Here is a 25,646-nt window from a genome sequence, read left to right on the forward strand (position 1 = left end):
TACAGAAGGAGAGGCCTTCGAGGAGCTCAAACAAGGCTAGTGTGTACGCCCATTTTGGTATATCCGAATTTGGAGAAGGATTTCTATGTTAGAGGCATCCACATGAACATAGAAATCCTTGTCCCAATTTACAACCATTGTGAGGATGTTTTTTCTTATTTTCTTATAGTGTGTTTGGAATCTAACAATGTACATACTTTTTAACCCAAGTAGGTGAAAAGTTTTCCAACATTATTTATTTATCAATAATTAAAACATAATATAAATTAGCCACACAAAGTTTTAGATTTCCTAGTACCTCTTAAATTGTAGCATTAAAGAAGTTATAACATGAGATATCAAAAAAAGGAAAATTTAAGAAACCTGGATAGCTGAAATGTTTTGTTGAAGCTTATCTACCAAGTCATGCCTTCTCCTCCTATTGAATTCTTTGTTCCTTACTCTCCAAGAAAGGAATAATATTTTTCCTCAAAACAACAAAATTTTAGAGCAAAAATAAGGATGCACAAAAAAGATAAAGTTCTATTTGAAAATACTTAGGCTTGTGTTTAAACAAATAATAAAAAGAGACCAATAATATAAAATATTTGGGACTATCAGGATGAGAGAGAGATCGTAGTGCACTTTTACCTGTCCTTCTATTTCCTTTACTTTGTCACCTATAGTATGATAGTTTTGTTCTAAACCCCTGTAAATAACATAAATTTCAAATTCATGTTTTTCAATATTTACTATTCCCATTTTACAAGCAATCAACATTTAATCAAAAGAACGCAAAGTTTGAACAATGGGCAATGTCATGAGGACTTAGAAGTAAAAAATGAGCATTCCATCTTTAAATATAAATAATCCGGAGGGGCTGCCACTCAAGGAATTGTTAGGTCAAGGGAAAACAACGCAAACTTAACAAAAACTAAACGACCCAAGGGCTGTAGTTTGGCTTAACAAAAACTTCTACGGAGTATTGCACAACTAACAATGTTCTACACATTCAAGGAATAAATAAATAAACATGAGTAACAAACCATGCTTGAAATCAAAAGATATTTCCGGCATCAAATGTAGAAGGCATAAGCTTAAATTAGGAGGCTTATCCAATATTTGATTCAACATGTACCCCAAAATTCGGAAATTGCTTTGAAACTACCTGCGTGCATTTTTCTTCCTCCGAGTTGATTGTCATAGAATTTTCATTGGATGGTCCACGTCAACCACAAAGAATGGCATATGGAAAAGTAAAGAACGTGCCAGGAAATTAGGAGATAGACATAACCTAGTTTCCTTCCGTCGATAAAATTGTTGAAACATATATTTAATTTTTTGATTATATAAATATAATTTGTTGTTGTTGAGTTCTTAATAATAGTTTAGTAAAATATTTTTGAAATTGCCTATTTCGGGTATCTAACATCCGACAATTTTCATATATATGATAAATTTCAAGTCATTGTGTGCCACAATAAATGAGCCTATCAGATTAATTATTTACCCTGAATTATTATATTCAAGTGATTTAAAAATATATCGCATTTTCAAATATCCAATATATTATATTCTTGTATAACCTTGTAGCATAAATAACCAATGAGTTGTGGTCATATAGTCAGACCAATCTTACTTGAAAGGCTACATTCACATAGAACATAGATCTCCCTCCACTAACAATGTTTCAGTTTTAAAAGATTTCTTTATTCCAAAAGATAAAATTATACCAAAATAACCAACAAATATGGTTTCATTTGATGTTTATCAGATCAATAATCAATAGCATATTTTGCTTGGAATTATGTGAGTGCTTTACACATGAAAATTCTTATATCAATTATACAAGCATATTTCAACAAGTACCACATAGTGGCATGTACTTGTCGTTTAGGTATAGTTAATCAAGTAGACAGATATTATATGTAGTAAAAGTTAGAGAATAAATATTTATATGTATTATATATAGTTATAGTTAATAGAATAGATTTTTATTTTTTACATTTCATGGAGTTATAACAAAGCTATTGTTTGAAATTTTCAAACTTCATTAATCAATTTGATTTTATATATTATATAGATAGGTAAATTAATGAAATAGAATTAACATATAAATGTTGGTACATATATTATATTAATTAAATAGAATTAAGATGTAAAGATTCAATACATTCAATAGTTATATAAAATTATAAAATTATAGTAATTTATTATAGATTTAATATTTTTAAATTTTTTTATAGTAAATTTTTGAATAAATAATATATATTTTTATTTTTATTAGAATGAATAATAGATTTATTTTATTGCTATTTATTACAATTTCTATATAATGAAAATCTTGCCGTTGAAAATGCAATATATAGAACTCCCAAAAAAAGAGCTCGTATAACACCAAAAGTATTGAGCCAATCATATAATTTCTATGGTATATAAAATATATAATTAAATAACAAAATTTTAAAAAGATTTTTGTTATTCAAAAATAAATATATTTGATTGGCTGGAGTAACTGAATACAATAGTAATTGCCTAAGGCATGTGCAATAAGAATAACAATGTAAAATAAAAATTATTTAGATAAAAGTAATATCTTTATTACAATGATAATGATAAACAAACATAATAGATAATCAATAAAAATAAATTGAATTTAATAAACATTTTCCATTTATATATAGTAATAAATAAACATATCATATAAAATCTGTAGAAGCTAAATATGTAATCACATAGAAACATTCTTAATGTGGTTCAGTGTTATCTCGTCTCTAGATGGTGTGTGTTGGTTAGTGCTGGTGTGGTAGTTGCGTGGTCCAGTTGTTGGGCCTCTAGGCCTATTAGGTAGTGGCTGGCTATTACTTTGGTCCTAGTCTAGTTAGTTGTCCTAGGTAATGATTTTTGCTTGATTGTAGCTGTTTGATCTGATTTGAGTTCTATCTAATAGATGTCACTTCTAATAACCTTATTTCTGCTGTGCAAGAAATCAATGTTATTTTTGAGGCCCCTTCCAACTTTACTTAATCAGAACATTCTAAATAAAATCTCTCAGATCTAAATAAATTTTAAAACACTTTTTTCGATCTTATGTGTGTTTAATCAAATTTTTAAATAGTTTTTTCAATGTTATGCGAGTTTAATCGCTCGCATTCAATCGTGGACTTCGGTCAAAAAATAGCGTCGAGAAATGGAAGGTGCCAGAAAGGGGACGGCACATGAACTCAGCTGTTTATACAAATTTCTCTTATAGTTGCACGTTTGACTTTCAATTAACAAATACCGTCACATGTGTACCGCTGGATAGACATTGCTAACATTTCAGCTTAGGACAAGCTGGGCATCAAGCTGGCATCTATCACCAATTATTGTTATCAAATTAAGTCCTATATAGCCAATCATTTGAGGTATTTTTTCCTTAAAACAGAGTTCAGAGACCCCTGTCTCTGTAAACTCAATCTAAAATGGCTCTGGAATTTGTGCTTGGCATGAAGGGTAGAAATGGAGATTCCAGTTATGCCAACAATTCTTCACCTCAGGTAAACAATACAAGTTTCCCTTTTAATTTCTTCACCACATAATGGGCACTTGTTTTTACATGAATCGTTCAATTCATTCATCATCTCCTCACATGAGAACAGAAAAACTATCATTTAAATTTTATTGAACTTGCTGCCAATTTCCATTTTCTTTGATCTTTTCATGCTCTCAATCCATAGTATAAATGATAGAGTGGTTCATAAAAGGCAGACATGCAAAAAAATGCATACCTGTGCCAGATTAGGCACCCTAAAAGTATGGCCGGTAAAGGGCATCCAAACAACCGGATAACAAATTCAATTTTTTAATTCAGATCAAAACCCACAATTGTCAATAAGCTAGTCAGTCAAATTTTGATAAATTTTTAGGTGTACTTCGTGAGTTAAGAGCTTAATGTTAATATTTTTAGTTTATGGGCATTCACAGGTTTCTTTGTAGAGATGGTCAAATATCAAGGGGTTAAAAAATGAAAATTTCAAATTGCTTCTTAATATATTCAATGTTTCTCTTTCAGCTTGGATAAATTTTCAGTCCTTCTTTATTTCAAATATACTCAATGTTTTATACCTACAGTTGTTCACACAAAAATGTCATTACTTCTTTCTTATTGTTCTAATGAAATGTCTCAATATTGGTGCACATATGGACCATGTGAAAAATCAAACTATTGCAGTTATTGATTATTAATCTCCTATCATAAATGATTATTATAACTACTGAAAATAAATTCCTAGCTAATATCGAAAAATAACACAACTGCAACTTCACTTATAATACAGAAAGAAATGAACAACAAAATAAACACAATATTTTCGAACAAATTGTCCTCGGAAAAACCCCTAAGGGAAAACCAGTTCTACAGATGAGGAATTATATTAAACTTCAGCAAATCAAGAGATACAAAATTCCTTGCCTCTCACTGGCAGAACTCCGACAACCTCCTAATTTCTCCTGCTGATATTTCCCACTGCTATTTCCATGCTAACACTGTGCCTTTGCTAACACTGCAAGACTGTTTGCTAATACTGCAAACTGCTTCTCCAAAGTTTCTTCCCCAAATGACCCAATGACCCCTTTCTATACTACTCCTGTTGGTAAACCAATGATTGAGATTAAATCTAACCAACGGCTGAGATTAAGACAACTCGACAGCCAATAATAGAATTGGTTGCAAAGTGTCCAAAAAGAATCACTAAAATTAGTAAATAATAACCATTTACTAATTTTTGGCAAGTGGACAAACAGCTGTCCAAACCACCCATAAATACAACCGCTATTCATAGATAAGGAGGAACAGCTGTCCAAGCTACCCATAAATACTACTGCTATTTTCGGGTCAGAAATAACAGCTGTCCAACTGACAATAATTAAAACTCCCTCTTAGCGAGGAAGCTGTTCTGCATGACACCCATCTTATCTCTGAAGAAGATAAATTTAGCCTTTCCCAAAGCCTTCGTCAAAATGTCTACTACCTGCTCATCTATAGGTATATATTGTAGTCGAACAACTTCCCTTTGTACACAATCTCTGATGAAGTGATATTTGATATCTATATGTTTAGACCTATCATGAAACACTGGATTCTCAGACAACTTGATGTAACTCTGATTGTCAGAATGTATCACAGTAGTCTCAACCTTCTGACCAAACAAGGCTACTAACAACTTCCAAAGCCATATAGCTTCACATGTCGCCATGCTAGCTGCTATGTATTCTGCTTCTGCTGAACTTAGAGCCACAGACTTTTGCTTCCTACTGAACCAAGATACAACTCCTGAAACCAAGCTGAAACAACACCCTGAAGTGCTCCTTTTGTCTTTTGTACTTCCTGTCCAATCTGTGTCAGTATAGCCTATCAACCTGATACCTTCACCTCGAACATATCTGATCCCATACTCGACTATACCACACAAGTAACGTAGCACATGCTTAGCCGCTATCCAATGCATTCTCTTTGGTTCAACCATGAACTGACTAAGAGAGTTTACTGCAAATGCTATATTTGGTCTAGTGTTGACCAAATACATAAGTGAACCAATCAACTATCTATATAAAGTGGGATCTACATCCTTCTCCTTAGTTGTATCTACCTTCCTCCAATTCATGATCATGGGTGTAGACATGGCTTTGCAATTCTCCATCTCGAATTTCTTGAAGATTTCAATGCAATATTTCCCTTGACCAAGGAAAATCTCCCCATATGTCTGCCACACTTCCATGCCTAGAAAGTAGTGCCTAAGTCCTAAATCCTTCATCTCAAACTCTTTTGCAAGGTTCCTCTTGCAATTCACTATGAGCCCTAGTGAACCTGTAAGAAATAGGTCGTCCATATAAAGAACAAGAATGAGAATCTCACCCCTAACCATCAAGTAGTAGTGGTTAGCATCTTCTTCACTCTTCACAAAGCCCATTTTCTGCAAGTATGTATCAATGCACTCATACCACACTCTAGGAGCCTGCTTGAGTCCATACAATGCTTTCTTCAATCTGCACACGTGGGTCTCTTTGCTATATGCTACAAAGCCTTCTGGTTGTTCTATGTATACCTCCTCCTTCAACTCGCCATTGAGGAATGTTGTTTTGACATCCATTTGATGGATTTGCCATCCCATCTGTGCTGCAAGTGAGATTACAGCTCGTATAGAAGTATACCTGGCAACTGGAGCAAATGTCTCCTCATAGTCTATTCCCTGCTTCTGAGAGAACCCCTTTGCCACGAATCTAGCCTTGTATTTCTCGATGCTACCATCTGCACCGTGCTTTATTTTATAGATTCAGTGTGATCCAACTACAACCCTATCTGTTGGTCTAGGTACTACCTCCCACACATCATTCTGCATTATTGAAGAATATTCCTCAACCATAGCATCTCGCCATACCTGATGTTCTGCAGCTTCCTGATAGCTAGAAGGCTCACTATCTACCAACTGACTAACTAATGCCACATAGTCATTGAACTTGGCTAGTTGTCTTCGCTATCTAGTACTCTTCCTAGGAGCTCCCACAAACTCCTGAGTATCCCTTTGTGTATGTGGAACCACATGGTTCCTACTGCCAACTATAGAGGATGAAATGTCAACCTCTAAGTCTTCTAGATGCATTTCCTGTTGCACTTGTTGCTCCATACTCTGTGAATCTTCACTAACTGAGTCTATATTTGTACTGGTAACTATACTTGAGCTTTACTGCCCTTGACTTGGTCTTGGAACTTCTGTTGGCTGCTCACTCTGATCATTTGCTAGCAAATCTCTGGATCTCCTGAGTGCCTTGTCCTCAATGAACTTGACATCCCATCTGACAATAATTCTTTTAGTCCCCGGAATGAAAATCCTATATGCCTTTGAGGTCTCACTGTACCCAACAAAGTACCCCCTCTCTACAGTCTAATCTAACTTTGTACATGTATCTCCAGGAATATGACAATATGCCAAACTCTCAAATATCGTGAAGTGACTAACATCTGGCTTCTTCCCTGTGAAAGCCTCCTCTGGTGTCATCTTCCCTAGCACCTTGTGTGGAACTCTATTCTGAATGTAGACTGTTGTATTACATGCCTCTACCCATAAGTAATAGGGCATGTCCTGGTCATGTAGCATAGCTCTTGCTGCCTCTGATATAGAACAGTTCTTCCTCTCAACAACTCCATTCTGTTGTGGATTGTAAGGAACAGTCCATTCTCTCTTGTGTAGAACTCCTGGAAGACATTTCCTTTGTACTCACCTCCATTGTCTGACCGAAGAACCTATATCTTCTTTCCTATCGAGTTCTCTACAAGAGCTTTGAACTCTTGGAATTGACTGAAAACCTCATCCTTAGTCTTCAAGAAGTATATCCAGGTCTTTCTAGAGAAATCATCAATAAAAGTAACATAGTACTCATATCCTCTAAGAGATTTCGTCGACATTGGTCCACAAACATTTGAATGTACTAGATCAAGAACACCCTTAGATCTGGTGTCACTCCTTGGAAAAGATGCTTTCGCAAACTTCCCCAACACACATCCCTTACATACATCGTCATGCTCTGTGCTCACCTCTGGAACACCTATCACGGTCTCACAAAGCAATCTAAGTGCTCCATGATGAATATAGCCCATCCTCCTATGCCATAGCTCTCCAAGATCTCTAGGATTATTGTTGCTCATAAGTGCCTTAGGAGTGTCAAACTGCAATCTATAAAGGCAACCACTCCTAACTCCAATAGTTATGGGTGATTTCCAATCTTTGTGCTTAATCAACACATGTGTCCCTCTAAAGAGTACATTATACCCCCTATCCTGAAGAACAGATACAGAAATCAAATTCATACCTAAGCCTGGCACATATAACACATCATGAAGAGGAATTATCTTTCCATTCTCCCTCTGAAACTGAACAGTCCCTTTCCGAACAGGGTTGAGTTTGGATAAGTTTCTCATAGAAATCTGGATGTTGGTGTCCTCCTCCTTGTAAATGGATAAGTACTCTCTAACTCTTGTCATATGAAATGATGCCCCACTATCTATATACCAAACACACTGTGAGGTTGAGCTAACCATACAAGCTATGAGTGCAAACTCATCTTCCATTCTACTGCAGAGTTCTTCTACACTTGCTGAAGCTGCCACCTACTTCTTACCCTTCTTCCTCTCTGGGCAATCACTGACATAGTGGCAAAACTCGTGACATCTAAAGCACTTGACCTTAGCAAGGTCCTTCTTCTTCTTTTCACTTTGTGAATTTGATCCTTTGCTAGATCCCTTCTTTGCTTTCCCTTTACCCGCTAGGGCAACGTTCTCTTGTTCCACCTCATTTTTCTAAATCTTGTTGGCCCCACTGACAAGACTTAGTCTAAACTTCTCCTGAGTGAAATCAGTCCATAGTCGATCCCAACTCGGTAAAGTATCTTGTCCACTAACAACTTGAACAAAGACACTCCATTGTTTAGTAAACCCATTTAGGGCTATTCTCACTAGCTCATCATCACTAGGGCTATCTCCAACAGCTGCTAACTCATCTTTGACAAGTCTGAGCCTAGTGAGGTAACTTGTGACGTCTTCTCCCTGATTCATCTGGGTATTCTTTAGCTTCTCTCTAAGAATCAACTTCCTGTTAGTGGTAGCATTCTGGTACATATTTAGAATGGCGTCCCACATCTTCTTTGCTGTGTCTAGCTCCGAGATATGTGGAACAATATGATCCTTGACACCATCAAGGATAATCCTCCTCGCTTTGGCATCGTCCTTCCTATATGCTGCAAGCTGTGTTGCATCTATTGGTACAGGTACACCACTAGTAGCATAATCCTTGATACTGTTCTCTTCCAACAATAAAAAAATTCTGGCCTTCTAGACACCAAAATTTGAGGCACCATCCAATCTATCCTGATCTCTCAAACCAGTTGAAGCCATCTCAAGGGTTTAAAGCAATAATAAATCTAAAGAGATCAAAATTTCTTTCCTAGGGCAAAACTCTTCTACCCTTAACAATGCTCTGATACTATGTGAAAAATCAAACTATTGCAGTTACTGATTATTAATCTCCTATCATAAATGATTATTATAACTACTGAAAATAAATTCTCAGCTAATATCGAAAAATAACACAACTGCAACTTCACTTATAATACATAAAGAAATGAACAACAAAATAAACACAATATTTTCGAACAAATTGTCCTTGGAAAAACCCCTAAGAGAAAACCAGTTCTACAGATGAGGAATTATATTAAACTTCAGCAAATCAAGAGATACAAAATTCCTTGCCTCTCACTGGCAGAACTCCGACAACCTCCTAATTTCTCCTGCTGATATTCCCCACTGCTATTTCCACGCTAACACTGCGCCTTTGCTAACACTGCAAGACTGTTTGCTAATACTGCAAACTGCTTCTCCAAAGCTTCTTCCCCAAATGACCCAATGACCCCTTTCTATACTACTCATGTTGGTAAACCAACGACCGAGATTAAATCTAACCAACGGCTGAGATTAAGACAACTCGACAGCGAATAATAGAATTGGTTGCAAAGTGTCCAAAAGGAATCACTAAAATTAGTAAATAATAACCATTTACTAATTTTTGGCAAGTGGACAAACAGCTGTCCAAACCACCCATAAATACAACCACTATTCATAGATAAGGACGAACAGTTGTCCAAGCTACCCATAGATACTACTGCTATTTCCAGATCAGAAATAACAGCTGTCCAACTGACAATAATTAACAGACCACCTACCAACCAAAAAAGTTAAGAAAATTTCTACCATTAGTACATGTGTGATCACTACCAATACATGAGTTAAAATTCTCAAAAGTCCTTTAAAATTAATAATTGTGGCTAAATTTGACAAAAACATCAAATTATTAGACCCTCTAATGATTACTAGGAACTTTCTCCGTATTTTTTCAATCACTCTAACCAGCAGAGAGTCCAGTTCTACAGAGATGTCTATGAGATTGTAATGGTGGTTGAATGATGAGATAAAATTATTCTTTCTCTTGCATTTCTTTTCCAGAAGTGGTTTAAATGCAGGGAGATCAGGGCGTTGTTGGGGTTGTAATGTGTACATACTACAGAAGAAAATCAAGTAAAGATGCTTTGTTGCTGGAGATGAATAATGAAAAGAGGATCTGTTATTCATAGCAGAGATGTTGCCTCCCCATACTTGTGGGAAAGTCGAAGTTACTGAGAAACGTTGCAGCCATAAGATTGCAGGCATTGAAGATAATAGGTGTGGAGAGCCAGTTGTAGGTAAAGAGAAAAAGGAGATGTCTACGGGAAGTTGTTGAAGGTTGAAAGTGCAAAAGTTGGTTAAATATTGTTTGAGTGTCTCAAGATCATGTGCCTCCTTGAGAAAACAAGTGATGAGAAAAAGTCAAAGCAATATTGTTTGCTGTTGAGACTATTGTTTCATGGTTGGCAAGAGATGAAGGTAGAACAGAAGTTGGTAAAATATTGTTCGAGTGTCTCAAGATCATGTCCATTACAGTAGCTTCCTTTAAAAAAAAAGCTATTAGAAGGAACTTGCCTCCTTGAGAAAACAAAGAAGACTGAAAGTTATATGAATTCTTAAGATAGGTCTAATAGGTGGTACAGAGGAAGAAAAAAGCAAAAGACAAGGTATAAGTAAACAAGGAAAAATTAAGTTTGGAAAAAATAAGTCAATTTTGACTATTTAAAACTTTTAGCCTAGAAATCAGGTCTTATCCCATGTCACTATTTAGCTGCTTAAGTTGTAGTGTCCCATGTCATTAATCACCGGGAAGGGGTAATTTAGAATCTATTCCTATTTTTTTTTGGAGCAGCCACTTCTTAAATTTTAAAAATAAGCATTGACATAAATCGGGGCTGGAATAAGCAGCGGCTCTTATTGACAAAATAGACACATGACTGCACAAGATTTTTTCATATATTTTATTGTCTCCTATTTTTTTCTCTCAAGAGATTTATCTACAAAATTTATAATTTTAATTTTAATTTAAACATTATATTTTAGATGTCTGCTAAGAAATAAACACCAAACATAGTAACCATGGGGCCACCAGCTCGACATATTATTGCTCAAAAAACTATTAGCCATAATAAGTTTAGCAGCTGCATGAAGACCTGTCCTTAGCTATCCCGTAAATAAGTAAGCAGCAAGAAAAAATTGTTGATGTAGATTGAAGAATCCATAAAGATGAAGAAAATTAAAATCTTAGATGTAGCTGTCACTGTTTGAAAGGAAAATTAAAGATCTGGAAGCACAAAGAACATATTGAAAAGAAGAGGCTACCATCTTACGAGAGGATTTTTCACTTAGACATGCGGTATAGGGTGTAGATAATCGCTTTCTCTTGGAAGAGTCTTTCCTCAAGATGTTTGGAAGTAGATTTACTGGAACCCCATACTGATATTCTTAGAAAAGCATGGTTTTCAATAGGAAAGTTCTTAGCAGTTGGAAGGTTATAGAAAGTTCAAGGATATAACGTGGGTTTCTGTCTAGGTAAAAAGAGAGTGAAAATTGTTTGGAAGAGCAATTTTCAAAGTCTATAGATAAAAATTTGTGAGGAGGATATGTTTTTTAAATTTTGAAACATTAAGTGAAACTTTAAATAAAATTGAATGCCGCAGCATTTCATATTTGTGTGAATAATGTCTGAGGCCAGCAGAATCCACTGCAATTCACAAGGACCCACAGCCTGACTCTAAAGCAGTTGCTCAGAAAATAGAAGTGTTCGACACTTATCCAACAATGGATTGGTAACAAAAGGGCTAGAGCTCATGCGAAGAACATCTTAATAGGACTATGACATTTCCTAGGTTTTATATGCAGAACTCAAGTAAGAAAGAAACGAAGAAGGAAATTGGTATTACTAACTGAAATAATTAAAAGAGTTTGTTGGAAATAATTCCAACTATATATACCACCTTGACAAGATATACTACCAGACTTGTATTTTGTTTTCTTTTACTCTGCTCGCCTTGTTTCTATAGTTTGATGAGCTATGCGATCTTCAAACGCATTAAAGGATCAGTTCTAATCGATTTTTCAACAATAACAAGGTTAATCTGAAATTGGGTTACTATGGATTGGGTATATCAAACCAAAACTCCTTACAATGGATTTCTCATGCTTTCTTTGTTCTTCTTTCTATGTTGATGATGGATTATAGAGTTTGTAATTAGGAGCATTGATAGAAATCTTTAATAGAATCTACAATAAAAAAATTATTGAGAATAATCTTTACGAATTCGAAAAATTTGATTCACTAATTGGAAGACTGAAATTTTTGTGGAGCGGTTAAAGAAAATTCAAGCTGTTAGACCGATTCTGGAGCGTGGCATTTACGAGAATATGAGAGTGAAGTTTGGTGTGGGTGACATTTTTAGGATAGCAGATTTCGGTTGTGGCACTGGCAAAAACACTCTTATGGTGGTGGACACCATTGTCAGTGCCATACAACGCTTAGTGTTGGAAGATGAGGAGATGGCTGAATTTGAGGTTTATTTCTCAGATCTTTCCTCTAATGATTTCAATTCACTGTTTCAAATGTTGCCTCCGCCCACAGATAAGAGATCTTATCTTCCAGCAGCTGTATGTGGATCGTACTTCACACGTCCCTTCTCACGGAAAAGTCTACATTTCTGCCACTCTTCTCGGAGTCTCCATTGGCTTTCACAGGTAAGTAATGAACAAAATAACTTCTCCATGTATGAATATGGTACTATTCATTATAAGATGTAAATGCAGGTTCCAGAGATTGTTCTGAAAAGAAGATCTCCTCGTGCTTACATTTCAAGTGACTCCGAGGAGGCTGTGGCAGCTGCATATCTAGAGCAGTTCGATACAGACTTCACAGCGTTTTTGAAAGCCCGGGCAGAAGAAATAGTTGAAGGGGGATGCATGTTCATATGTCTCATCGGTCGTAATGCAGGCATTCATATAATGGAGGAGCAAGGAGCATTGGGATATACGGCGCGTCATTTCGAGTATGCATTCGAGGCACTTGTTAAGGAGTTATGCATAATGCATGATCTGCCCACCTTTTTTGTTACTAATTTATAATCGAAGGCCTTTTAATGCTCTAAAAGGGTTTGCAACTTCCTGTTTGGGTTTTCATCTAAAGATTAATTATATTATATTTTCATTTAGATTTTGTTAGGGTATTCTAAGGATATTATTTCCAAAGAGAAATGGGAATCATTCAACTTTCTTTGGTTTAATCTAAATTTGGAAGAGATGGAGAGCATTGTGAAGAAAGAGGCCCGTGGCTATACAGCCACGAAAATGCACTTTCTTTACATTGCTTTTTGTAACTTTTTAAAAAATTGACTAAGTCCTCTTCTTCGTATGGAAGTGCATTTTCGTGGCTGTATAGACGTTGCCAAGAAAGAGGGGTCATTTGCAATAGTAAGTATGGAGATCTCTGGGGGAAATCATGTGCATCTTTTGCAAAGATAAAGAGAGGGGAAGACGAGATGTTTGGAGGAATGGTAGCAAACTGATATAGATCACTAGCAAAATATATTGTTGAATCTCATTTAGAATGCAAGAGATTGACAGATAAATTCTTCTTGAAAATTGTTGAAAGAGCTTCTAGTAAGTGTGAAGAGTATCTAGCTAAACAAATAGAATTGGTTGTTGCCTTTTTGAAATGAAAAGGAGCAAGCAATAGCAATATTTAATGAATAGAGTCTAAACTCTAAATATTTTCATTTAATTGTGGAGAAAAGCAATTAAATATTGTTTAAAGAATAATTGTTACCTAGTTCGCTAGTTTAGGGAATTTTTGGGCTTTTGAAATATAAAGCTATTGGGAAGGGCATATTGCTTATGTTGGTAATCTAAGAGTGACTTCTATTTATTAGAGACAAGAATATTTGAAAACTTTCATAAATTCAATCGCAGTTGTAAAGATAATAATATTGATGTACCCTTTAATGAAAAAAAAGCCTTAAAAAATAATATTCCTCCAATGATATATCCATGACTATGAACACAGAATCAATTAGATTTGTATGACGAATAACATCAAGTTTGTATGATGAGTAACATAAAATAATGGTGATTGGACTCTCTATGAACAATGTAACTCTCAAAAATATCCCAAAAGTACTATTGTGTACCTGTTATAATAGAGAAATATTAGGTTGGATTAATATTAGAATAAGATCGAGGTGATTATAACATTCGCTTTTGTTTCTATAGTATAATATTATCAAGTTTTATTAATATCTCACATGTGATAACAAAGTGGTCCAATTCTATCCAGTATGGACTTGAAGGAAAGTAATCAGAGAATGCATCGTAATCAGTCTTGATGGTGGTGTTTATCGCGTATGATTGCATATGTTGTTTGATTTATGAATTTCTTTTTCTCATTTGGCATAAGAAGTGTTACTTTTAACGTATTAGTCACATATACCACCTTTATAAGATCAAGATAAACTTTAATCATGATGCTACATTTAGAGGATAATTTTTTATTAAGAGTTTAAAAATAGCGATGTCTAACAATGTCATGCAATAAAACATACAATAACACATCTACATAAATGTAACTCAAAACAAGAGCTCTTGATGAGCTAGAGTCCCTACATTTATGTGAAATAGAATAGAGATTTGTGTATGAAGTCTTCACCGATGTAGTTGTCATTGTATGTATAAATAATGGATGCGACTATCCTCCATCCAAACTATATAGTTGACCAATTTTCAAAAAATAAAAAACATCATGGATTTTTGAAAAAATTTCAACATTTGATCTTCATGATTTGCATAGTTTGTAGTAGAAAACAACAAAAAAATTGGGAAAGAATCACTATGTTTTCATGAATCTGGGAAAAAAAAAAGAACAAAGGTTTGACTTTATTTTGTCTATAGTGCATTTTGGATGGAGATTAGTTGTCCCATAAATAATTGGAAAATATTATATCTATAAAATAATAATATTATTAATACAATATCAATGTTATAGTATTTATAAGTAAAAATAATTGTCAGTCATCTTTATATTAAGCTTTAAATGGCAAGAAATTCTCTCTATACAAATATTAAAGATGTATGAATTATGATGTGATAGTTAAATAATCTATTAAATTTTATAATCTACTTATCAAATATACATATCAAATACAAAATAATCTTCTATTATATTTTATTTTTAAAAATACAAATAAATAATTTGCTTCATATATTATTCATTTATGTAATAATAATTTTTAGAATGTTAAAAAATATTATGTAGGTAAGCTGTAATGTCATTCAAAAATACTTTTATTTTACATTTCTCATTCTTTTTTTACATCAAAACTTAAAATATGTTATTAATAATATTTTTGTTGGTGGATGAATGTGTTTTTTTGGTTTCATGAAAATGCAAAAATATTAAAAAGTCAGAGCAAAATCATAAATTGCATTAACATCATTTTTACTAGAAATAAAATATTTGGATTTGATTTATTATCACCATAAAAAGCATAATATCCTAATGTGACCAATCGTCCACTGAATGAAAGCTGTGATAGATGAATGTACAGTAGAGTCTAACAAACAATAATGAAATTCATTTATTACTCCTTCAATTTTTCAGTTTTTATATTAATGAAAATTCAAATAAAACCAAGGAGGTTATTGTCAGTCCAATAAGAAAATCAAAATTAAAGAATCATAATTGATTTTAAAAATCAAACCATACAAAGTTTCATATATGACATTAGTGTCTTCGTGCAAAAATTAATACCGATAGAAATTTGGGGGCAAATGGGAACATTAGTTCCCTGTCTTTTGTATAAGGTAGGGACTAACAATGATTAGAAAGATCAAGGGCCTGATAATGTAGAAATACATATATAAATAAATCCGTTAAGTACAAAAAAATACACTTCTCTAACCATCATAGATGAATAATCAAGAACAACATCACATGTCATAATATGAAATACAACTACTACAATATAATGTGCACAATGTTTTCATATCCCCTGTAAAAGTTTTAGTGTGTGAGATAAAATAAATTACAAATTACATATAGAGCATCTTGTAAGGGCATCATAAGTAATAAATTGATACATGGTCCAATATGCAACATGTAAAAGATAAGAGCATGTCTACAATGATGAACATGAAAATTGAAATACTAAAAGGATTATCTAGCAATGATATATGTATGTATTAAAAATATCAAATAGTAAAATAATCACCACCCTCGAACAACCTTAAACTCGGAGTTCTATTTCCAATGTGCTAAGGAGATAGAGTAAAACCCCACTCTAACATCAAACCATAAAATCAACAATGGCATATAACATAATAAAAGGATCCTAAAATTTATCTATATGAAGAGGTGCTACACACTCAACCAAATGCATATGACATATGTAGAAATGTACGATACATTTGGGGAAGTGTCATCACTTCTATAGAGGTAGACCAACATGTGATCTAAAAATGTACATCAACAAATTAATAAAGGCTGACAAACAAGATTTCGTTAAGATGGCATATATAAAATTAGTCTTTGATGATATTTTAATCTTACCAACTTAAAAATCTTATAAATGAAAACCTAAAAGACAATAATGGTCTCTATCACATACAAATTTGCATATGCATATTATGTACAAATTGCTCAAGGCATTATATTTGTGTTTCAAGTTCATTATTTATTGTGATATTTATAAGCATTATGATACAATAATATTGATGTGGATGCTTGGTTGGAATAAAATACCTATGAAACAATATATGGCCCCAATGCGACATCATTGACTATGAACACATAAATAATAGGATTTGTAGGATGAATAAGATCAATTTAATTGTGATGTGCCTCTATACAAACAATAGAACTTGCAAAAGTATCCTAAAAGGCTTATTGTGTATCTATCATTAAAAATAAATATTATGAATGATTAATATCAAAATAAGGCCAAGGTGATTATAACATGCCCCCTTTTTTCTATAGTATAATATTATCAATTTTTATCAATACCTCACATGCAATATCAAAGTGATCATATTCTATACAGTGTGAACTTGAAGGAAGCAATGATAGATTGCATCCACCTCAGTCTTGATGATGATGGTTCCTTGCATGAATACTTATAGTGTTATTTATGAAATTTTTCTTTTTCTATTGTTATTTTCTCATTTGGCATGAAGAAGCATTAATTTTAGCTTCATATGCACCCCTACTACTTTTATAATTACCACATATATTGAGTGCACTTCACCAGAGAGGCTATTGGTTATGAATTTTTCTTCCAAATAATTTACAAAATGTGACTATTCTATTTCCAAGATGTATTTCTGCAAGGAAGGATATGTTCACCCTTGTTAGAAATATTACTTTTGTCAACATAGGAAAAGATGTAAAAATTTGCATCATTATTGCAATTTCTTAAAAGTTAATGAAGTATTTGGAAAAATCAATTTTTTTTATAGTCTTGCAACTATCACATTATATGAAAAAATAACATAATAAATTTACATAATTTATGTTGGATATCCAAAAAACCTAGCATGGGTGCATTGAATAAGTCATCCAAAAATCTCTAATTTGAATAACAATGAGAACTTATTCAACCTAAGTTAATCCTTAAATTTAGAAATACTAAAACATAAAAGGACCCCAATCATAAAATACATGAAGCATAATATCTACATGTCAACCTTATTAATAGAAAATAAAATTCTATAATATAAGAACACCAATCAAGGTGTGATTCCCTACCAGGGAGTCAAATAGAAATAAAACTAAAACATGATACTAAGTTTAAGGGGTATTATTTTTCTTAAGAGACTACAAATTTAATATGATGTATAAAAATATATAAGACATATAACATAAGATAACACATAAACATATTTGTAATTCAAAATATAGATTACAAATATCAAGGTTCCCATAATGTAGAATTACATATTAATAATTCCATTAAGTACAAAATTAAATGCACATCTCCATCCAATGTAAATGAATACTAAACAACAACATTATGTATCAACATCTATAATACAATTGATACAAAATGATATACACAATCACTTTATATCCATTGTACAAATTGTAGGGTGTGAGATAATAATAAAACTTGTACAAATTACATATACAACATCTTGTAAAGGCATCATAATAGATATATACTAATGCATGGTATAATATGAAACATGTAAGAGATATGGGGAAGTATCCAATGATGAGCATGAGAATATAGAGATAGTACAAGGATCATTCCTCACTAGCAAAGGTACATTAGAATATGAAATGGAATAATTATCAATACCACCTTATTACATTGAAATTGAAGGTTCACTTCCACTGTGTTGAGGAGATAACATTAGAACCACTCAAATATCAAATCAAATAATCAATAATATAATTTAACCTAACAAATGGATCCTACAATATTTTTATCTCAAGAGGTACTACACAATCTACCAAGGGCACGCGACACACATAGGGAAACCTAAGATACATATTAAAGTTCCATCACATTCATATAACCCTTTAGTTATCTTAGAAGCCTCTTTTGGCCCTAGTGCCCAATTGACCATATTTGGTTTAGTACAGACTTCAAACAAAAAAATGTTACTAACTATGCTATATCCAAATCCTCTCAAGGTGGTAAGCATGATTTTCAATCTCCATCCTAGCCTATACTAGTGCTTAAGACATGGTTGGGGTACACTCATCTTATTATTATTTAACTTTAACCTCATTTACTACATTATCTTATCACTTATTATAATGTCCCCAATCAAGACATTTGTTTATAATTCAAGTTTCTCTCAAAAAAAAAAATATTATATACCTTTCCTTTGATATCTTTTCGGATATTTCTCATGATGATTTCTATATGTTAACATTCTCTATATATATTCATTCTTAAAGTTACGTCCTTTTATAAATAATTTTAATTAAAAATATTATATTAATAATATAATTATATGTATTAATAATTATATATGATATTAGAAATTATTTATATACTATATTAATCATATGAATTATATTTCTTATAATTAATATTATTAGGACTATTATAATATTATTACATAATATATTATTAATCTATATTTTTTTAATAGTATGATTACAATAAATTATAAATATCTCATTATTTATATTATCATTGTTATTTTATTAACTTCTTAATTAATTATGTAGTTCTTATTTTGACAAGGATATCACACTTACAATAAGTTATCTCTGTGCCCACTTCTAAGCCCCAACACCTAGGCCACTCCCCATCTATATAATTGAATAGCATACCCTTGGCTTATAAATATAATAACATCAAAATGATAGTAATGATACACAAAATTGTTCCTTAGCACAAAAAGAATACATTATTTTTCACATAACCATAACACTAAAATATTCTTAGTATAACCTTAATGCATATGAACTTAGCTAATAAAAAAAAGGTCAGTAGTAAGGATCTGGATGACACAAATTAGGTACAACTAGAAATTGAAACGGAGGTGCATGCAATAAAAACATGAAACTGATACCAAAATGCAACCATGAATAATTGTGAGCCTTGGTTATTCTAAACACTAAAGTCAACATTATTTCTCCAATAGAAAAACACTAGGACAAGGCTTAGACAATCAACTAACAAATACCAATATTAGACATTTGAAAGAAAAATATATTTTTCCAAGGGTAAATCACATTTGACTTCAAACCTAACCAATTCAACCACATGTGTGTGTGTGTGTGTGTGTGTGTGTGTGTGTGTGTGTGTGTGTGTGTGTGTGTGTGTGTGTGTGTGTGTGTAATTAACTAATAAAATAAATAGGATATATAATAACATGTATACTAATGAATATGGAAATATATATATATATATATATATATATATATTTAAATTAATAGAATTAACTAATAAAAATAAATAGGATATATAATAACATATATACTAATGAATATGGAAATATTAAGATTTATTAATAATAAAAAGTAATTAAAATTAATTTTCAAAACTAACAATGATGGGGTTGCATGGTGGGTCCATCCCTCCTACTCTTCTAACTTAGTAGCCCAAATCTTGTTTAGGCTATTGTACAATAGATTTGTCACAATTGCCATAAATGTAGCCACAATCTACTCTTTATTTTTAAAATATTCATCTTAATAACTTTTTTTTTTTTTTTTTTTTTTTGAAAATACTATAATTTCCAATCTATTAGTAAACAAATTTATCTTCTTTGAAAATCCTTCACTAATAACTCTGAAATTCCCAATCTGAAGACAAACTCTAAAACTAAAAATTGAGTCACTTGCAATTATTTTGTCAAGTTTTCTTGAATTTTGAAATGAAGGCATAGTTCCTTCCTTATGATCTATAAAAAATAATTTCTTGATATGCCTTTAACTAGAAGACGACGAAGGGACACTAACGTCCATTCATCAACGTGATATTAAGGTGAAACTTGATTTAAATAACTGTTGGATACAAATGATTAATTGTGTGTTGTCTTTGATGTTACACAAATGTCATATCATTATTAATTAGTATATGTTGAGCTCACTCATTAATGAAGACAGTTCTCAGTGTCTATTGAGCATTCCTATGTTTGCCTAGTTCAAAAGGTAGTGTCTACTAAGTTCACTTGGGAATCAAAGAAAAAGTTGTAGAAAGCAAGTGTTAATTGAGCTCACTTAAGTGACAAAGAAAAGTTGGATGGAACCAGTGCTAACCAAGCTCACTAGGTTGCCAAAGGATTTTCACAAGTTTTCAATGTTAACTGAGCTTCTCTTGGTTAACAAACAAAATTAGTTCTAAATCATTTTCTATTGAGCTAGGTCAGCTAATGAAGGATTTTATTATTTTGTTGTATTAAGCTTAATTGATTTATCTATTGATTCTAGCTGACTAAGGTGATGGATATTGATTATTCTAGGTTGTATTTGAGATGACTTGGCAAAGTGGAAGATATAATTATGAGGTCAAGTTGTGATTTAAAGTGTGTAATTCATGAAGATGTTATTGAAGATTTGATGATGAGAAGAGGAAGCGAATTTGAAGGATAACTAGAATATCCTTGTGGAGCAGTAAAGCTATATTTGATTAGGAAGGATCAAGTATAAACCTAAATAGAGATTTGAAATTAGCAATTCATTTGTATTCAAATCAGATCATCTCATTATTACTCTCTAGCCATTGTCGTAGTGATCTAAATCTCCTAACAGAGTTTTCTTAATAGTTATTTGCAAATCCTCTAACAAGGTGGGAATTTCATTGAATTATTCTCAAGATCTCTAACAAGGTCACTCCTAATAGGGTTATTAAATCCTCTAATAGGGTCACACCTATCAATTTATTTTTCAACCTTTAATAGGGTTGGCTCCTAATAGGGCTTACTTCGAAAGAGTGAAAAATAGTAATTAGTTACAATTGGTGATTTTTCCCAAATTGGATTTCTACATTAAATCTTGGTGTCAAATGTGTTCATGCTATTTTTTTTTATGTGTTTGCAACTAAGTTAAATGAATGGTAATCATAGATATAATTTAATAGGTTTATATGTTAATTGTTTACCAAGTTAATCCAATTATTATCAAGTTACAACATTCTGTGTATTTACTGAGCTTCAACAGTATTCACTTATATGTTTACATTTTGTACTAACATCTAAGGGATTTGGGATTTATTTTTGCAGTAACGAATTCACCCCTCCCCTCTTAGTTACTCCTCTTATATTTTCAACTATTGGTATTAGAGCTTTTGGTTCTTGTAGTGAAGGTTTCAAGGACCTAAGCTAAAGATTAGGATGTCTTACAAAAGAGAGATTCCCAAATTGAATAGAGACAATTTTGTAGCATGACAAGGAATTATGAGATTACATCTGGCTACCATTAGCGATTTAGGATGCAAGTATCTTGATGCTGAATATGAGACTCCCACTGAAACATTATCAGTTAAAGATATTGTTGAAAAGAAGAATCATAATATCATGATGATAGATATTGCATCTACTCTTAGTTATGCTGAATTTGATGAGGTAAAAGATTGCAAAACTGCTTTTGAAATGTGAAACAAACTAAAAGATATCTATGGAGGAGATGAAAATGTAAGAAGAGCCAAAGAAAAAATCCTTAGAGGAAAATTTGATCAAATGAGAATGAGAGAAGATGAAAACATTGAAAAATATGTGGAAAGGATCAAGGCCAGTCTAAATGCAATCAAAGCACTTGGAGGAGACATTAAGGAAGAAACTATTGTAAGTAAAGTGCTCAAAACTCTTCTTCCTATTTATGCAATTAGAGTATCTTCTATTCAAGAAATGAGATGTGATGCAAATAATAAAATAGGCTTGGATGCTCTAGATGGACGATTAACATATTTTGAATTAGACAATTATGATAACTATGTTCCTTCTTTAAAGAATATTGAATCTACATTCAAAGAAAAACTCTCACTCAAAGAAAAGGGTAATAAATCAAAGTCCAATCAATCAAGAAGTGAAGAAGATCATTAGGAGAAAGTTCAAATAATGATCTTGAAGTTGTTGAAACCCTTCTTGCAAGAAAGTATTCCAAACGAAGAGGAAAATACAAAGGTAAAGTTCCTCTGATTTTCTTTTCTTGTGAAGAAATTGGTCACATTGTTGCTAGGTGTTCGAATAAGGAAATCAAGAATGAGAAGAAAAGAAATAAGCATAAAGCAAGGATTCCAAGAATTACAAGAACTACAAGGACAAAGGTAAGAAATCCTATTTTATAGCTAAAGATTCTGATAATAGTGAAGATGAAATGGTATAGATTATTGTGAAAGATGAATCTAATGATGAAGAAGATAAGATGACACTTATCTCTCATGTTAGCAAAAATTATATATGGATAACTGACAATGGCTGCTCACATCATATGACTAGTGATAGAAAAAAAAATTGAGCATATGGAATATTATGATAGAGGTAGTGTAAGATTTGGAAATAATGAACCTTGTAACATAAAAGGAAAAGGATTTATCTTGTTGACTAAAGAACTTGTATGTGATAATGCTTATTGGGTTGAAGGACTAAAGCATAATCTATTGAGTGTGGCATAGCTAAATAAAATTGGATTCAAGGTAAAATTCATGAATGGAGAGGCCAAACTGGTGGATGGGAAAGGAAATTTGATTGGATTTGGCAACCAAACAAAAGGTAATCTATTTTATCTTGATCTTAGTGATTGTTCATGTTTTATTGCTCAAGTAGAGGAAAGTTGGTATGTGATCAATAATTATGGCTGTGATCCAAATATGTTTAAATTAGGTATGTGATCAATAATTCAATGTTACATATGTAGTATAAGATAGAAGATAGAAAAATGATATCCATGAACTGATGAGAAAGAACAATATCCATGATCTAAATGGTGGTGTGAAAACACACCATTAAATATGAAAACACTAGGAAATCCACGATCTATACCCTTATGCCCCACATTTGGTGAGCAACCGTCCCATGCTATTCAATCTTCCCATTACTATATGTATTGTTAGATGGTCAATCCTACATATACGAACTAAATATGCTTGATAAATTAAAACCTAATTATTTTTTAATGGAATACACCAAGGAGTAGCATTAAAAATATTGATTGTTTACAAACATGCACAGTAAACAATCATCAAATAACTCATTTTTTATCAGCATGTGTGGTCTTACAATATCAACAAATCAAGAGCAATAAAAAAATACAAAAAAAAGACATTTTGTCAATATCATTGACAATCTTGTTAGGAAGCACATACATAGGAAAGAAAATTGTGGAAAAAGACAAGAAATAAAAAATATTCAAGCAAATTAGGAATATATATATAACATGGGATAGAATCATGAATTGTACAATCATCTACCAGAAATCCTCAATACTTTTGATAATCTTGTTAGTGAGAATATACATAGGAAAATCAAATAGGGACAAAAAGAAGAGAAATAAAAACATAAACAAGCAAATTAGGACAATAGGTATAACATAGGATAGAATCATGAACTATACAATCATCTACCAAATCAAATTTCTATTGGCATATGCTCTAAAGTTCTACAATTGAGAATTCGTCATTTGTCACTCCTCGTGTATTCCACATATGTATGGTTCAGTTATAGCTCTAATTAACAATGCAATGAACAACTATACAAAAAGTTTATGAGATCATAAACTATGTATAGATTAGGTATGTATACATCAAGTATACTTAGAAAAATAGTAAAAATGTGCTCAGTAATGAGTTCCAATATAGTGTTGCGAGAGATCAATGCAATACCATTAAACAATGCCAACTAACCATCTAGAATTACTTCACATGCCAATCATGTGAATGCCAATGAAATGAAGAATTAAACTACATATCGACCAATACCAATCATACCAATGAAATGGACAACTAAAGTATGCATAGATCAAGTACATATACATATGTACATACATATGCACATACATACATACATATCCACATACATACATACATATCCACATACATAAATAAACACACACACACATACATACATACATGTATACATAAATCCAATACCACTAAATAGAGCCAAGTCAAAAAATGGAATTAATTTAGATGAAAATCATGCCAATGCCACTGAAATGAATGACTAAATTATGTATTACCAATACCAATCATGCCAATGAAATGAACAACTAAACCATGTATTGACCAATGCCAAACTTGCCAATGAAATGAACAACTAAACTATGCATAGATCAAGTAATTAGTTCTAGTTTAGTGCTATGAGAGATCAATGCAATACCATTAAATAGAGCCAAGTCATAAACTATGTATGCATCAACTATGTATAGATCAATGGCAATCATGACTTTTATCTATAAATAGTCAATATGTGCTCAATAATGAGTTCCAGTATGTGATCATGTGATTACTTCTGATTACCTGTATATATCATAGTGCCAATCATAAAATAGAATTACTTAAAATGCCAATCATACCAAAGGCAACTCATAAAATAGAATTACTTCATATGCCAATCATACCAATGCCAATGAAATTGTCAAAAATGCACTTAGTAATAAGTTCCAATATAGTGTTGTGAGAGATCAATGCAACACCATTAAATAAAGCCAAGTGGTAAACTATGTATGGATCAAATATGTATAGATCAATGGCAATCATGGCATTTATCTACACATAGTTTATCATGGTTCTATTTCTATCTACTATCTACCTAGCAAAACAATCAATATATGTTGTAATTGTTTGTTTTGAATTTGTTTAGCAAAACAATCAATATATGTTGTAACAGTTATTTTTAGAATCTATTTAGCAAAATAGTCAATATGTGCTCACTAATGAGTCCTAGTATAGTGCTATGAGAGATCAATGCAATACCATTAATCAAAGTGAATCATGCCAATGAAATGAACAACTAAACTAAACTATGGATATATCAAGTATGTATAGATCCATGAAAAACCATTGAACATAGGAACGAGGTCACCAACTATGTAGAGATCAATTCAATACCATTAAACATAGCCAACTCATAAACTATGTATGGATGTTTGTCCTATATTTATGTAGTATACATGGTAGATCAATGACAATCATGGCTTTTATCTATACATAGTTTATCATGGTTTTATTTTTATCTACTATCTGCTTAGCATAACAGTCAATATATGCTATAACAGTTT

At 32.3% G+C, this 25,646-nt stretch overlaps 1 protein-coding gene across 1 annotated transcript; it reads left to right on the forward strand.

Annotated features, from left to right (window-relative positions):
- Nucleotides 1-3,434: 3,434 nt before the first annotated feature.
- Nucleotides 3,435-13,045, forward strand: LOC149558829 (indole-3-acetate O-methyltransferase 1-like; the record flags this gene model as incomplete). The annotated part of the gene is made up of 3 exons (XM_089831070.1): nt 3,435-3,518; nt 12,278-12,661; nt 12,731-13,045. Coding segments are annotated over 3 exons (783 nt in total), but the record flags the coding sequence as incomplete, so codon positions are not given.
- Between the last annotated feature and the right edge of the window lie 12,601 nt (nt 13,046-25,646).

This window comes from Cupressus sempervirens, chromosome 5, assembly GCF_028749045.1.
Source record: "Cupressus sempervirens isolate cs-2001-9-10 chromosome 5, ASM2874904v1, whole genome shotgun sequence".
In the NCBI taxonomy this organism is placed as follows: domain Eukaryota; kingdom Viridiplantae; phylum Streptophyta; class Pinopsida; order Cupressales; family Cupressaceae; genus Cupressus; species Cupressus sempervirens.